Source organism: Orbicella faveolata, unplaced genomic scaffold (genome assembly GCF_042242905.1).
Source record: "Orbicella faveolata isolate gen_17 unplaced genomic scaffold, um_ofav_v1 contig_2, whole genome shotgun sequence".
Classification (NCBI taxonomy): Eukaryota; Metazoa; Cnidaria; class Anthozoa; order Scleractinia; family Merulinidae; genus Orbicella; species Orbicella faveolata.
This window is the reverse complement of record NW_028301547.1, coordinates 11,924,170-11,941,262: the sequence shown is the minus strand read 5'-3', so window position 1 is coordinate 11,941,262 and position 17,093 is coordinate 11,924,170. Positions and strand designations below refer to the sequence as shown.

The 17,093-nt window shown below is 37.5% G+C and overlaps 1 protein-coding gene across 2 annotated transcripts in view; it reads left to right on the top strand.

Annotated features, from left to right (window-relative positions):
- LOC110046028 (DNA-dependent protein kinase catalytic subunit-like) overlaps positions 1–17,093 on the top strand; it is a 290,155-nt gene that overhangs the window by 203,781 nt on the left and 69,281 nt on the right. For both annotated transcript variants that reach the window (XM_089289604.1, XM_089289605.1), the window contains 8 exons: positions 6,865–7,024; positions 11,146–11,218; positions 12,946–13,068; positions 13,733–13,827; positions 14,597–14,741; positions 15,140–15,298; positions 15,933–15,981; positions 16,232–16,353. In XM_089289604.1, the coding sequence (XP_089145730.1) occupies positions 6,865–7,024; positions 11,146–11,218; positions 12,946–13,068; positions 13,733–13,827; positions 14,597–14,741; positions 15,140–15,298; positions 15,933–15,981; positions 16,232–16,353 (926 nt within the window). The remainder of the gene's footprint in view (positions 1–6,864; positions 7,025–11,145; positions 11,219–12,945; positions 13,069–13,732; positions 13,828–14,596; positions 14,742–15,139; positions 15,299–15,932; positions 15,982–16,231; positions 16,354–17,093) is intronic.

The following is a 17,093-nucleotide window of genomic DNA, read 5'->3' as shown; positions in this document are numbered from 1 at the left end:
TCAACCAAAATTCTTTTCATTCCACAAAAATATTTGTTCAACTTCAACCAAAAATAATTTCATTCAACAACAATATTTGTTCAACTTCAACCCAAATGATTTTCATTCATCAAAAATAATTATTCAGCTTCTACCAAAATCAATTTCACTCAACAACAATACTTGTTCAACTTCAACCACGATTATTTTTATTCAACAATAATAATTATTCAGCTTCTATCATGCATAGTGATTTAATAACATACCTTCGTTTATGACAAAAGTTTTGAAAGTTCCCGGACATTCAAAATATCATCATTCAACAAAATTCCCCGTCCCTCCCCCCGAACTACCCCGAACGCTGTCACAAATCCCTAGTGTTTTGGGTACCCAAAACACTGAAAGCGTAAAACTGATGCCAGTGAAATCATCTACAATTCTGTTCAAAACCCATTTATCTTTTTACGAAGCTTTGTCTCAATAAATTAAAGCGTTCTTAAGCTTGATATAAACACAATGGGTTTTGAACAGAATTGTGGATGATTTCACTGGCATCAGTCTTACGCTTTCAGTGTTTTGGGTACCCAAAACACTAGGGATTTGTGACAGCGTTCGGGGTAGTTTGGGGGGAGGGACGGGGAATTTTGTTGAATGATGATATTTTGAATGTCCGGGAACTTTTAAAACCTTTGTCATAAACGGAAGGTATGTTATTAAATCACTATGCATGATAGAAGCTGAATAATTATTATTGTTGAATAAAAATAATTGTGGTTGAAGTTGAACAAATATTGCTGTTGAATGAAATTGATTTTGGTAGAAGCTGAATAATTATTTTTGATGAATGAAAATCATTTGGGTTGAAGTTGAACAAATATTGTTGAATGAAATTATTTTTGGTTGAAGTTGAACAAATATTTTTGTGGAATGAAAAGAATTTTGGTTGAAGTTGAAAGAAAATGCGTATTGTTGAATATAAATATAAAATGTTGAATGTAAATATATGTTGTTGAACATAAATATAAGTTGTTGAATATGAAGGTGCAAGTTGTTGAATTTTGCAACATTTGGCTAACCATAGGCGACACGTTCTTTTGTTTGGAAACAGATTCCTTGCGCGGTTTAAAAAGATTAACTTATGTCTCCCGTAAAGTGACAAAACCTTTTCAGCTGTAACTGACTTTCTGTAACCAAAAAGATCTCAGGCGTTGGGAAGGATAATGTGACAAGGAAACGTCCCAAACTCTGCAGATTTCATAGCGTCTTACAAAATTAAGACAGCTTTTCATGTGTCTGGTTGTGTCAAGTCTCAAGTTAGGCAAGTTAGGTCTCGTTTAAGTGGGTTTTGATATCAATATTAATTTGAAGTGGTTTCTATGAACATGTCTTGTTATAAAATGAGTTAAATTCAATAATATGTTGACCAGTAAACGTGACAATTTTACCTTTCACGCCAACCTTTGTAACTTGATACTTTTGTTTTCCTCGTAAAGGTATACATCACGAAACTCTTGTTTTCTCGAAAACATAGGGGCGATGTGCTTTTTCTTCATTGCTGGAGAAAACTGGTATAAAGTTAAGACCGAGTTTACCAGAGGACCAGGCAGGGGTGATACATGCCATCTCTCCTTTTTGGATGAAACTTTGCCAGATTGAAGGTACTACCCAACAACTCTAAAAGACAAAGTGGGCCGGCCTTGTGATGTTTCCCATAGGAGTTAGACCACCCCCCTTCCCCTGGTTTTTTGCCCAAAATCCCAAAAATGTCACTAAAATAAGCATCAAATTTAAACATCGCTCCTGTTTACATAATACATTGAATTTTATTGGTATTTCGCACAAATAAAGATTGGACCTATCTTAGTTCACACCAGGAATTTCAAGTCATTTGAAGTGACAGGTGCCAATCAAGGAATGTCATTTCCTACCCATGTCACGCAACGTTTAGCTATAAGGCAAATAAGCTCAAATTCTGACTCAAATATTGCTTAAGTCCAACTTTCTAAATCAAAACTAATTTCATCACAGTTTAGAGTCACCCTTGGCCTGATGAAATCAAGAATAAAATTTTTGGCATCTGCTATTTTTTGGTAACAAAAGCTGTTGAAACAACATGACAAGAGGCTAGTTTTAACAAAGAGAAAAGGGCGAAATCTAAAAATATTAGATATTATAAAATCAGTTCCTCAAAGTTTTTCTATGTCAATGTCATTAACAAAGTCTTGATTATAGTCAACTCTTACTTTACACTCGGCATACAAACTCATCAATCCTGAGAAGTATTCTTTGCTGACATTATTGTTTGCCCTCATATATTAACTCTTGAGCTCACCCAATGGATATTCATGTCATGCGAATCGAGTTAAAAAACAGCTATGATTTTTTTTTTACTTTGCTGCATCAGGTGTACGCAAGTAAATTTTAATTGGTATAAAGATAAACATTGTGCATATAATTTTGAAAGCATGGGAACAAGAACCAGAGACCTTGATCAGTGGCAAATAATATCACCAAGTGATAATTAATAGTTTGTTGTTGTTATTATTATTATTTATATTATTTATTCATATTTATTGTTGTTATTTATTATTTATTACCACTGCGCAAGGGATTTCAATCTCTATTTACAGATGTGCACACTCCAATGATAAGAATGGCTTCGATGTTTTGCTCAATTGTAACTTTTTGGAAAGAAAAGCTCGACAATACCAGATGTTACCTTTGTTCTCATCTCATCCACTCACTTGCCAGCCTTAGAGAGTGCAGAGGCATTAAGATCGTCAGATATGATTTCAGTGATCCACAGGCTGGAAAGGACCTCTGTGACAGAAGAATTGCCACAGTGGACAGCCATGTGCGTTGCAACATAAATGAAGGCCACGACATTAAAAGTGCTAGTGATATCCAATGGCGGGTTGAAGGGTGTCAGGCATCAATAGTATTGTTAAGACTCAAGCATCAGGCCAGACCATGAAGCACACAATGTCTGGAATCCTGTCTCTAAATGTTTTTAGCTTCAAGTCCGGAGGTGTGAAAGTGTAGAAGGCTTGTGATATGGGCCCTGGTAAACATTTCACACCTGCACATGAGGAATGGATATGGAAGACCTCAAGGGCCTACAGACGTATGCATAGAGCAGCCCTTAAATGTGCTGCAAGAGAGACTGCTACTTTTACAGCCAAGAGTTTGACGTGTTAGCTCTAACAGCCTCCGTCTAGGCATAGTTAATAGAAGGGGATTATTATGAAACTCAACAAAGTTCTTTGTTGTATGTTTTTGTTCTCTTTTTTGGCCTTGACCGTGCACAAAACACAATTGTTGTATATTACTGACCGAGTAACTGCCCAATAGAAACGTTTTGGTTACGTAATTCATGGATAGTGTATGGGCGCAAAAGAATATTTTGCACGGTCATGGACCTTCCAACACAAATCTTGGCATCTTTGTTTGCTCCTTTGATGTTTGCCGGGCTTCACAACCATTCCCATCTATTAACTATGGTCTAGGACCTCGCAATCTATTGAAGGAGAGTCCCAAGTTGTCAAAGCTACAAGAGTGTATTCCTCCTACCCTGAAAAGGGATTCACAAAAGCATACCAATCTTTTGCAGTCTGCAGAGACGCATGGATGCAGGTAAACACCTAAAGAAGTTAGAGAGAGGAACGTCATAGACAGCATCAAGATAAAATGGGTTGAAATCCCAAACGTCCTTTAGTGATCATGATCCACATGAGAAATCTCAAAGGGATGGGTCTGAAAACATCACGAAGAGGAACCCGCTTTTCTGAGAAAGTGAACACACATCCGAAAAGAACATTTTTGGAAGGTGAGGGGACAGGACGAAAGTGTAGTGAATGAGTGCAGTAAGATGAGACTGTGCAAGTCCGTATTGGCAGGAAAATGTCCAGCAAAGAAGAGTAGCTTGCTGCAGACCAAATAGCCCAGTACTTCAGCATGTTGTCTGTAACGTACAGACATGGCCGACTAGCTATACACCAGGCTGATAGGAGTCCGTCTCAAGATGAAGCAGAAGAGATCTTGACCAGGCTTGCAGTACGAAAACAGTACTATACTTGCCAGCTACTTTACCATCCACCTTGTAGAATATGTAATACAGTCTTGTGACCAGAAAAAAACAAATCAGTTATTTCACAGGGCTATGGAGCTACGGATATACACAGGAGGTTTCTGAGCTGAAAAGAAAACGATGGCCAAGAGCCAATCAAGCTTCTTGAGTGCCTAGAAAAATTAAAAAAGTTCAACTAGGCCAAACCTTGCTAAACCTAAGGCAGTGGTGCCGTGTATGTTGTCGTGTGCTCGCTTGGACCCTAGGTTTTAGATAATTTCCGCTACTAGATCTTCTCGAGGCTCAATTTTTCCTCAGAATTGCAATTTTTTTCACACATCTTATTACTCGCAGACATGCGATTATTTACAATGTTTTGTGCCAACATCTTTCAGGTATAACCTTCATCTGCGGTTAATTCAGTATAGGAACTTTCAGAGGAAAAACGCATTTTCATAAAAGCTTGCTAAAGCTCAATCTTACAGTTCAAGTATCATATACAACTGTACGTGTTTACCAAGATTTGCTTGCCACCATCGTGGATCCGCCATCTTGGATTCTACTTTTTTCTTAAAAAGTCAAGAAATAATGGAAATTGATACAAAATCAAGCCAGAATGCTTATGAAATGTTCAACTTGGTGAATTTCTGGAATTTGATGAAGAAAACTGGAAAACATACAGAATTATGTCAAAAAAAGTTGATTTTTGGCCAAACCTACATGAAACTAGTGGTTGCTATGGAAACATAAAAAATGATGGATACACAATTGACATATCAAAACATCCGCGAAGGATAAATGAACAGCTAATGAAAGTTTCAGCCCCTTAGAGTAAATCGTCTTCTCAAAATTTTGAAAATACCTTATTGGGGGGATGACATCTATGCCCCACCCTCCCTTGTACGTCCGAGGGTTACGGGATATTGCAAAGAGTTTTGCATTCATTGAGCTTCCACTGCCCTAAATAATATTCAAAGACTTTGTTGATGACATTAACGTAGAAATAACGTTGATGAACTGATTCTGTAATATCTAATATTTTTAGATTTCGCCCTTGTCTCTTTGTTAAAACTAGCCTCTTGTCATGTTGTTTGAACAACTTTTATTACCAAAAAATAGCAGATGCCAAAAATTTTATTCTTGATTTCATCAGGCCAAGGGTGACTCTAAACTGTGATGAAATTAGTTTTGATTTAGAAAGTTGGACTTAAGCAATATTTGAGTCAGAATTTGAGCTTATTTGCCTTATAGCTATGTTGCGTGACATGGGTAGGAAATGACATTCCTTGATTGGCACCTGTCACTTCAAATGACTTGAAATTCCTGGTGTGAACTAAGATAGGTCCAATCTTTATTTGTGTGAAATACCAATAAAATTCAATTTATTCTGTAAGCAGGAGCAATGTTTAAATTTGATGCTTATTTTAGTGACATTTTTGGGATTTTGGGCAAAAAACCAGGGGGGGGGGGGTCTAACTCCTAAGGGAAAAATCACAAGGCCGGCCCACTTTGTCTTTTAGAGTTGTTGGGTAGTACCTTCAATCTGGCAAAGTTTCATCCAAAAAGAAGAGATGGCATGTATCACCCCTGCCTGGTCCTCTGGTAAACTCGGTCTTAAATATCTGGTGAAAAATGGAACAAGAACGATTTTCTTTACACCGCTTATTATCATTTCACGGATAAACAGAAACTAATCTAATTGTTAGATAGTCACGTCTGACATGTCAAGTCATGGAATAGCGCGTTCTTATTCTGTTGCCACCTTTGCCGTTAACAGTAAAACCACTTCAAATTAATACACAATGATATTGATTAATACAGCTGGGAAGCGTTTCAAAGAGAACCTACAGTACAAACTGTTTTTTTAACGACTGACTGGAAAGCTGGTACGCTAACTTGGAACAAACGCCTCTTAACAGATGTCAACAACTACCGGCACCTCACAAATGACTTTGACAAAACGAACAAACGGACCTCTAACAGACCAACTTAATTTGACTAACAGTAGGACTGATTTGACTAACAATCGACGGATGGAAACTGACCAATGACTGATGACAACTTTACTCGAGTCTTACAGCTAATACCATCATAGCTTAACTGACCAATCACTTTCGACGGAGCAGATTTATAACACATCTACTGACAAACTATTCACTTGACTCTGAAGATGTCTTCTGGTCAAGTTGTCGAAACGTCAGTCACCAACAACAGTTCTTTTCAGAACTACCCTCACCCGGACGATCGACGATTACACAATAGGAACTAAAGAACGTTTTGTAAGCTAAACCTACAGTGAAACAAATTCAATTTTTTTCTTTCTGTGCTGTACATCGTAACCAAACAAACTTGTTGGATTAACCTTATCATAACTGTTAAGAGTGAGTGCTACCACCTCCGGGGTCTTTTAATTCACAAAAAAATAACTCTTGCACGCCTTGCGTGCCTATGTTATATGAAAGTACCATGGATGACATTTAATAAAAAAAAAATATATGGGCAGTTTGTCAGAAACAGGGGAACTGTCCGTAAATAGAGAGGGGTCCATATATATTAGAGAGGTATCCATAAGGGGGTTCAGCTGTGCAACAGTTGCAACTGTTCGCAATAGAGAGGGGTCTATATCAGAAAGGTGTCCAGAGGGAGGGTTCACATGCTTTATATGTTAAAAAAAAAAACAGTCAAGAGTGTAAACCGTTGAGGGATACATGTACTTGACTGTCACGTTCTTTGTACATGTATGCATTTGTGGACTCTGTTTAGATGAGAAAGAAATCTCATAAGGTACTGAGCCTTCATCTATTTATTTGTAACTCCAGACAATGGCAAAAAGCTCAGTGTTCTGTTCAAGTCTGTGAGCTTTTTCCTGTCTAAAATGGCCATGTTGGGCATCACAGCAGCCAGTAATTGCTTCACGGCAGGGTCGTCAAGTGTCAAATCAGAGGTATTTACACCAAAGGAGATCGACAACTATAACAGGTATACATCTGTATCTTACAAAACATTGTTTGACATATATCTGATAAAGGTGTATTTCAGAAGTTGCACAAGTACTGTATAGCTGTTTACAGATTTCCAGTTATCACCCCAAGTGACTGAAACCCCTTTTTCAAGATATGAATTCTTACATCGGCTAAATTGGTAGTACTACTCTAGTTCTTGCTTGACAAGCAGAAGAAATTTTGTCAGCTTAGAAATGTCTGAATATAAATATTCCAATACAAACAAAACATTCCAAACTGAAACTCATAACTTATGCAGACATCGCATCTCTAAAGCCATATAATGGTCACAGTTCATATCTCAGTTTTCATTCACTTCCTTTATTTTGTGTGCATACATACATATCGTATTTGATGATTAGGTTAGTAAGGCAGCCAAATGACCAAATGCTCATGACCTTCTATATGAAATATCTATGTAACTAATTAAAAATGAGGAGTACTGTTAAGAGCTATGTACAAGGAAATCAAAATTATCATTAGAATAACGTTAATATTTTTCACTAGAATAAGAAATTAAATAATTAAAGATTAATGAAATCATCTTTGTGACTTAGACACTGAATATACCTTTCAAAATGTGCTCTGGTTAAGCATGCCTAAAACATTCTGTATCAAAGTATGCAACCCTCAGTTCTATCCTTATTGAACCACAGAGCCACTGAGAGTGTTCGGTAAACATGGGTCAATGAGTCAATGAGTCATGAGTCATGAGTCAATGAGCCATGAGTCAAGTTATGAGTCAGGTCAGCGGTTTTCAAAATTCAAAATGGTGGACATCGCAAAACTCGGAGTATGTACTGACTGTGAATTCGGTGGTTCGCTACGCAACGTTTTTTGTTTCTCGAATTCATTTTAATAGACGAACAAGTTCAGAGGTTGAAATTACTCAAAGGACGCTAGTTACAGTGACAGACCTTGGAATTTTCTTGCTGAAATGGGTTGGAAAAGACGGGCGACTGCCATCGCTTGATGACAACTGTACAAGCGTTTTAATGATGACATCTTTGCTATCTGGTGTGGGCCCAAAGGTACCCTCTTGGAATTTCTTAATGCTCTCAACAGCAAAACTGATCGAATCAAAGTTACTTATTGTATGAGCAAAAGTAGCATTTCTTTTCTGGATTTGTTTCTCTATAGAGATACCTCTTCGAACGTGCTGCAATTTTCCACCTTTCAAAAGCCTCTCAACAAATATCTTTACATACCCTTCGAGTCGTTTCACCCTTCTAGCAATAAGAAAGCCTTCATCAAAGGGGAACTTATGAGATATGCTGGAAACAGTTCTTCCTTTAATTCATTTTATGAAACTAGGGAAAAGTTCTGGAAGCGACTACGAGTTATCCATTCATCTTTCTGCTTCCATTGTTACGTGAAATACGATACAGTGACAGAAAGAAATGGCTTTACAAGAAACCTAAGAATAAGTCTAGCTTGGGTAGGACTATTGTCTTCAAGACTACCTTCAACTGTAGTCACGCACGTATTAAGAGTATTATTAGCACTATCTTACCAGAATTAGATTGTGCAGTATGTTACAAAAAAACTGTGACATTAGCTAATCTTTGTAAGTAATTTTTGGGGCCCACAGTTTTAGCTAAAACTGTGGGCCCCAAAATTATATCACGCATAAAATATGTCACACCTTGTCGAAATTTACCGCCTGTTTCCTAGAAGTATTACTGCGGAGTTTGTCATTCCTATATGTATATCCGTAGGTGTGTTCTTACGAAATGTAAACTCTAGTATGAGTTAGGTATGTATACAGGTGCTTCGTGTTGTATTGTTAAACTCCCTGATGAAGTGTGCGTTAGTCACACGAAACACGTAGGAGAAATAAAGAAGTTATACAACTACAGTTCGCAGAGTGCTGCTCACTAGTTAAGTTTTTGTTAAATTGTTATTTTCTACTTTCATTTAGCGCAGAAAAGGAGTAATTATTTTTGTCTTGACATTCGGTTCTATTGCATTGGCTGCCATATTGGATATTGATCCTATGACCCGTGCCATTAATATATTTGGCAATGTGCTCGAGGGACAGTAGTAAATCCTTATCGGCTGCACATGACATGCTGTTTATTGGTGCCGGCTTAGGTTCCAAAGGTTCTACACTAGATTTAAAGGTGGCGAACCATATATTTTCTACCATCTCAGGTGATATTCCGGTCAGTAGGTCTCTTGTACGACTTCTTGGGAGTGATCAGTTGCGATCAAGCGATGGCAGTCGCCCGTCTTTTCCAACCCATTTCAGCAAGAAAATTCCAAGGTCTGTCGCTGTAACTAGCGTCCTTTGAGTAATTTCAACCTCTGAACTTGTTCGTCTATTAAAATGAATTCGAGAAACAAAAATTGTTGCATAGCGAACCACCGAATTCACAGTCAGTACTTACTCCGAGTTTGAATTTTGAAAACCGCTGACCTGACTCATAACTTGTCTCATGGCTCATTGAGTCATGACTCATGACTCATTGACTCATTTGACTCATAAAACAGGAATCCTCAGCCACTGAAAACCCTTGGCAAAGTTCAAGCGTATGTAAACCTAGCAAGAAAAGAAGTAACGTGATAACTAAATTCATTGTCATCTACAACAAAGGCAGACTAGTAATGAACAGGAAGAGTAAAGAGTTGGATGTCATTAAACCGAGACCTTTAATAAGCTATTCCCCCCCCCCCCCCCCAGGTTCATGAAAAACATTGCTGCAAAATGCTAATAAGAGATTTATAAGAGAGATTTGTATATTTTGTGCGTTGTCTTCTCCAGAAATGCTCCGTTTCTTCACCCAAAGGTACGCTTTTCTTACGCTTTTCTCTATAGTGATCCATTTCTGTGCTTATTTCTCAGAACAGCCAGTTTTACCAAATTTGCAAGGAAATGTCTGCAGTTGACGTAAGCTGAATTAATTCATCTGCACTGCTGATGTGCTCCTTGATACCCAACAGATGTTGACGCGGCTATTAAGAAAAGTTGATATTAACCATCTGCCTGTGCACCAATTTTTAGCAAGTTTCGTTTGCAATTAATTCCAGGTGTCTTCCCTTTCCAATGCTTAACGTAACTGGAAATTCAGTTTTTTGCAATCGATCATTTACTAGATGAAGTAAGTGAAAGACTCACTTGTAAAAGGCTTGGCAGAATTCATGAAGCAATCAATTTATAACTGAAAAGCAATGAAAGAAGTATTAAATATTCTAGGTGATACTGATTGAGTCAATTCATGTGAGTTTAAATGGACCTTTTTGTGCAACAGCTTAAGCTGGTCACTACTGTCAGATTAAAATGAAGTTTAGAACTGTTGGCGTTTTGTGGGGGAAATTGGAGAACCTGTAAAATAATCCTTGAAGAAAGGAAGAGAAACCTCATTAAACTCAACCCCTCAGATTTCAAGATTGAAACCCGGGCCACATTGGTTATAGATGAGTCCTCTCATTACTGAAAGATTTCTGCTCTCTTGGCATATGTTGAAAATGGCCTGACACAACACCAGAAGGTCTGTCATGCTTTGGGAATCATACTCTAAGTAATTCGTGTTCGCATACTCTATGTAATTCACTTTTTGTAGTTGGATTAGGCTTGCAGTTGTCTTGTTGGTTTAATTATCAATTCAAGTGTGGTAAATAGGTGGATTTGTGAAAGGATTTTTGCCTAGCTGCTTCATAGGTTGGTAAACATTCTGTCTCTTTCACTTCAAAAATCAAAGTATCTGGGGTAAACAAGGAAATCCTTGCTTCGCAATTAGTTTCGAGCTTCCTTTGAATGTGAATCATTTTTCGTGATTATGCAGAATATAGTCTAAGACCTGAGATTCTGTAAAGGATACCTCCACTTGCTTTCACGTTTTGTTCAAGTCCCACATTGTACCCTGCATCATCTGACATACCATGGACAGCTTCCACATAATTGCTTCATTTTGATGAAACTGACATGTCCACATCTAGTTGATCCAGCTAATCTAAGAAGATGCAACAGGGTGGGGGCATGCAGCAGAGTATACTTCACGCAAGGTCATCGAATGATTGTTGGATAAATGTTGTTTAACATTGTTTTGTAGGATTTTAATTGTTCAATATTCTTTTTCTCCGTGTGTTTTTTTATAGGGCAAAGTGTACAGTGATAGTAAGGATAATGGATTTTGTTACAGTGCTACTCCAGTCTCGGGAATCTTTGAAGGTATTATAAGGATACTATGGTGGATGGGAGGTGTGCAACTATTTAAATACAAGTGCGAAATGCTGCCCCATTTTCCTAGAGATCCAGAAAGTGATGTAAAATGTAAATATTGATAAGTTAATAAAGATGGTGAATTTTAAGCTCGGTAATGAAATGTGAAGGTGAATTAATCAACATGACACGAGCATGAGACAAAGAAAAATTCTGAGTCCCCGACAGGAATCAAACCCATGACCTCCCGAACACCGGGCAGGCGCTCTATCCTCTGAGCTACGAGAACTCATGGAGAGCAAGGCCATTTAACTGAGTCATATATGACAGGTGTCCTGCATACTGCTAGGATCAACACTATCGAAGTCATCGTGAGTAGTGATAAGTTGATAAAGATGGTGAATTTTAAGCTCGGTAATGAAATGTGAAGGTGAATTAATCAACATGACACGAGCGTGAGACAAAGAAAAATTCTACTCACGATGACTTTGGGACTACCGAGAAACAAATCCCGCTAGTGGCTGGGTGGAGGCCTTGAACCCAGGACCTCCGGATTGCAACACCAGCGCTCTAAACCACTTGGCCACACTGCCTCCTCAGTAATAAAAAGCATGCTCCCATTGAGTGCTTAGAATCCCTCCACTGAAGTCTGGTGTGCTAACTTAAGCTTATCATAGAGCAAAAATGAATGTTGCATCCTCGTACGTTTAGAGAGATGGAGTAGCCTAATGGTGATCAGCATGCTGGACCTCAGAGCACAGTGTCCAGCTGCGGGTATAGCTAATTTACATCAAAAACGAGTGATGACCTGGACCAAGTTGAGGGTGTCACCTTGAAAGCTTATGGGATTATTTTTTGACGGGGATTTCAGGCTACTTAACAGTCAAACCGGCACGCTCTTTTCTGCCAAACTTTCCAGGGTGCTAGTGCAATATTCCAATATAGATTGTTAACTTGTTGGAGCAACTTACAAGATTAATGAAATTTAAATTTTCTCAAGCAAGTTGCCTAACGTCACTTGAGTTTTAAGCTCCTATTTTCATTTTCGTGTATATAACTGAAATAACACAACCTATTTCTCAATGACGGAGCAAATGATACCTTTCAATTCACTGTTTATGAAAAGGTTGGAAGAAATCAGCAACAGATCGAGTTTACATTGCAAAACTACTGGTAAAACTGCGCTTCAACTTTAAAAACCCTAGCAACTTGTAGAGAAAACTTAAATTTTGAAGTACGGTTCCCTGTCTGAGGATATGGACTGCCGCCATTACTAATTTCTCGCATTCTGCTGATAAACAGTGAACCTTAGCGCAGGTATTACATTTGCTTTGATACTTTGACACAGAAGTAGTATCCCGTAATTTAATCCATACAAGAAGAACAATCAAAGTGCTCTTTGAGCAAACTCATGAATTTTGTATGGATGATTACTGGTAAGAGCTCATCTTTGTGTAATATGTGGTAGTTCCAAAACGGAAATAAGAAAATTAGCAGTCATAGCTCAGGCTTTTCAAACCAAAACTTGGTTATTTCAGCTGCACTTCCTGTGTTCTTCTCTTGAAACCTTTTGGTTGGAAAGGTTCTTGTTGCTATTGCGGTCATTGTTTGGCTAAGCTCCCTATACAACTACTGATAAATTTGTGGTTACATTTTAAACTTGCACCTGTTGAGGTCAATTTACCTCCAGCTTTCTTGGTTTCCTTTCTAATGTTATAGTTCTAACTTTTCTTTAGATTGTTCCAACTAACTTTTGGAGTGATGATCTGTTCAACGTTGTACTTAGCTGTACCTTGGAACCTGGAGTGATTGGATTCAGCTTGGGGGATATTGAAGTTATTGAAAAGCTGCCAGAACAGGTATAGTAACACGTGGTGTATTTTCATTCAGTGTATTTTGATCGTGTTGATCTTTTTGTCATTATGAACAACACACAGTAGCTAGCAGAGGCAAGATCACATTAACTGTGTGCACTTTTCGTATGGTTACTTTAAGGATTGGCTTACTTGGCCAGACCTTTTAAAAATAATCAGAATAATAGACTATTCTCACACTGAAGAAGACATACGCTTGAAACATTTGAGATTTTTAACAAGATCACTCTTTTTTACATTTTTCGACCTTATCGGTTTTCTTTTTTTTAATTTTAGTTTTTATTTTAATCTTAATACCCATTTTATGTGCCACGCATCAGTCATGGAGAATAATTTATTTCGTTTTGTTCATCCTAAACATTTATTAGCTCACTCTAATTTTGTTAGAGTGATGTTGTATTTGAACTCTGCAATTTTACAAATATTCCACAGATTGTTGACGTGTTCAGTTGTTAATCAACGTTGTCATATACACGACTTAAAAATAAGGCATTGTGGTACTATACTTTACTGATTGCTTTTAAAACATTCGTTTATCCCATTATTTCAATCTCAGGTTATTTGAAGCATTTTTTGTCACCCTTGGAAGATTTAGATAGTGGTGCCCTGTTGTAATATTATTTTGTTTTTCTTTTTTCCTGTTATTAAGACTGGTTCAGTATGTAAAGTGTTGGCTCAGAAGCTTCCTGTACAGCTTGTAGAAAGATTTAAAGACAGCTTGGCAAAGAAAATTGCTCTGGGAAGGTATTAAGTTGTAAATGAATGGTTTTTATTCTCTCTTTGTGTGATCACCTTCCCCTGCTGATGGCTGCTATGGAAATTCGACTAAAACTCTTAGTTCCACATTTCTGGCAAAGTTTGTAGAGCTGAACTGTGCAGATTCTGATAATTTGGAGTTTCAATTTCATATTTTTGAACTGTCAGATGTATACAGATTATTAAATGGTCTTAGAGCTGGTACATATCCATGCTGAAAACTAACTGTAACGGACTCAAAGTGGTTTTTGAAGCCCTCTAGAGACAAGGAAAAATACAAGAAATTAATGAACATGTCTGCGAGCATTATCTTGGAAGCCTCGAGGCTTTTTTATTAATTTCCCGAAAAAGATCATTCCTGAACTCCCACAGTGTACTATTATGTGGCTGAACTGGTCCGCAATGAACGGGAGAATTCTGATTGGTTCCCTTAGCAGTCCGAATTTTATGGAACTTGACTAATATTTCTCCAATATGGATCTCACGCTAGTTCAGTCACAAATATACCGCCACATGGTATGTTACTGTTTTTTGTTGTATTTTTATGGTCAAATGGCGTAATTGTGAATTACAGTAAATAACTAGAATTAGAGTAAAAAATTACCTTTCCCTTTCTTCCTGACTTCCTTTCCTCCTTCCATCCTTCGGTCTTTCCTTCGTTAATAAATGGAAACGTAAATGTATATGATAATGAATATAATTTAGGGACTCCACGTCCATGTAATAGTTAAAAATTTATTCCTTTATTCTGTCATAGTCACTGCAATCTGTTTGGTCAACTTCCACTGCCATTGTGTGGCCCAAAAGAATCTCAGGTGGATCATCTGCGATTAGGTCACCTGGTGCAAGGATACAAAGAGCTTCACTCTGCTGGCTTGCTATCGTCTGTTTTATCATCTCAGGTATTCTAGTTTTCCTAAACATTTGATCAGAATTGGTCAGGTATTTGAAGTGTCTGGCGTGTTTTTTCTTTCGTCTGAGGTGGATATGTAAGTGACAACACTTTCAACTTGTTAAATTTAAATTTAAGTCTGGTGCAACAACAAATGCGTGCCAGCCTTCTTCATGCTCGAGCTCAATTGTTCAATCTTACCTGACTGAAACGAATACCACTGGTTATAAATGACACTAGCCACTTTCTTTGCTTTTGTATTGGTAGTTCTAATTTCGTGATAGCTCTTTCTTTGCTCCAAACCTGAACCATAATCGCCAACATTTATATTTCTTTACAGTTCTGACGTGCCCGCATAGTGATCATGTTATTACTGTGCTGTTATTATACTGTCACTTTGTTTTTTAGGGTGGCAGAACATTAGAACAGTACTCGGCAAAGTTGCTGACTGCAGTGTATGAAGGTGTTAAATCACCTTCAAATGCCAGTTCTCTGATTAATCTTACCCCAGCATCACAACAACTTGCATCTAAATTGCTGGATTTGTCCTATGATCTTGGTCTTGAAGTTTGTATAATATAATGAACCACATCCATTCAAAATCAGTCAGTATGTACAGTGTGCGTACAGTTACAGTGTTTGTTCACATTCGTTTATCCAGGGTATCTGTGTTAGTGGACACTAAACGTAGTATAACTGCTTTTACCATTTCCATGTAGAATTTATATTTAGTTTTGAAATGTTAAAGGTCCAATCCCAAAAATATCTTAAAGTGTCTGAAAAAGTGAAATTTCAGGGCTCTAGAGGCTGTGATTTCAAAACAAGAACGTAGGTTGACATTCACAACTTTAAACCTAAATTATTTCACTTATGTTTTTCCTTTCTATTTGTTTGGTTCGAAAAATATGTCAGCCAATGGTTTTGTTTTGATGTCACGGCCTGTGTGGTCCCAGGAGTGGAAACTCTTACTTGGTTACACCTGGATGTGGATGGCACAAAGCATATATTTTTGGGGGGTGCAATTCGACAAGGCAATTTAATTGTATGCTTCTTGTTTCTTGTCGGGTTTTCACTGACAGCTGTATCTTCGAACACGAACTGCTTCATGAAATGATGTTGAAGCCTTCTTAACTTAAATTGTCTGTGTCTGTTTAATAGAAAGAATTAATAAAATAAAATTAGCTGTTTTTTCCTTTTGCAGCATAATATCCTCATGGAGCATATCATAAAAGAATCAGCTGAAAATTCAGGTAGCATTGAAAACATCAATTTTTATTATTATTATCGTCGTTGTCGTCGCCGCCGCCGCCGTCGTTGTCGTCATCATCATCATTATTATCAATATTATTGTAGTTGTTAACATATTTGACTTGTTTTGGGCCTGTACATCTAAGTAGTTGCAATATGAATAAGAAAATAATGAAATGCGTGCATTCTGTAAATTAGAGACAAATGTAGAAGCATACCAATAATAAATTATTTGTTATTGTTGGTTTACAGGCTCTTCCTTTGGTGTCATATTCTACAGAACATTTCAAACAAGTATCAATGGCTTTCTTATTGGACACGTTAATGTACACATGTCAAAGATCTTAGCTAAAGCTGCCTCGCATCCATTTTTGGTACATATGGCAGGCCAACACTGCATCCATATATGTTTTATTTTGTCAGCTATATACTTTGTACTGAGATGTCTCGGCTTCCCATATAACCGGTTTTCTCTAACACTGATGTACCTGTGCACAAGTTGAAGGTAGTATCAGCGTGTTGATTACTATAGGAGGTAGATCCTGTTGAATCAAAGTTCAGTGCTACATAACCAGAAAATATTCATTAGCAATAACCAGCCTGCAGATTTCTGATTGTTGTGAAAAGTATTTGTTACAGCTGAGGTAACCTATTGACTTCTACAACTTTCCTAACATGCCTTTTTCTGTCACTTTTTCTAAGATTACAGGCAAATGACCCACAACTTCAATCGAAGGTGAAATTTGCCGTTTGCTTTCACATCAACGTCAAAAACTCACAGAGGGCAAACATTGGAAATCATTGAGTTATTTCCCCTGGGTTTTTGTCTTTTTTGTGCCTTTTCTTATTTCGTCTTTTAGTTCTTTCCTTTGTGGTGTTGTTGGCCTTTAAGTCGACTTTGTTTCCGTTGTTCAAGTTTCCATCGAAATACCCAGCTAAGTGTCTATTTTCTGTTCAATTTTGAGAGCAGAAATTCGTGGTTTTATTGCGTTTGTATTTGGCCCAATTCCAACTTTCATACTTGTTTAAGCACGCTTAGTAATGCTTAGTAAGGCTTTTTCTGCAAGTGTCTCTAATAGAGAGGGTCAAGTTTTTCTTCAGTTCTGGGAATAGA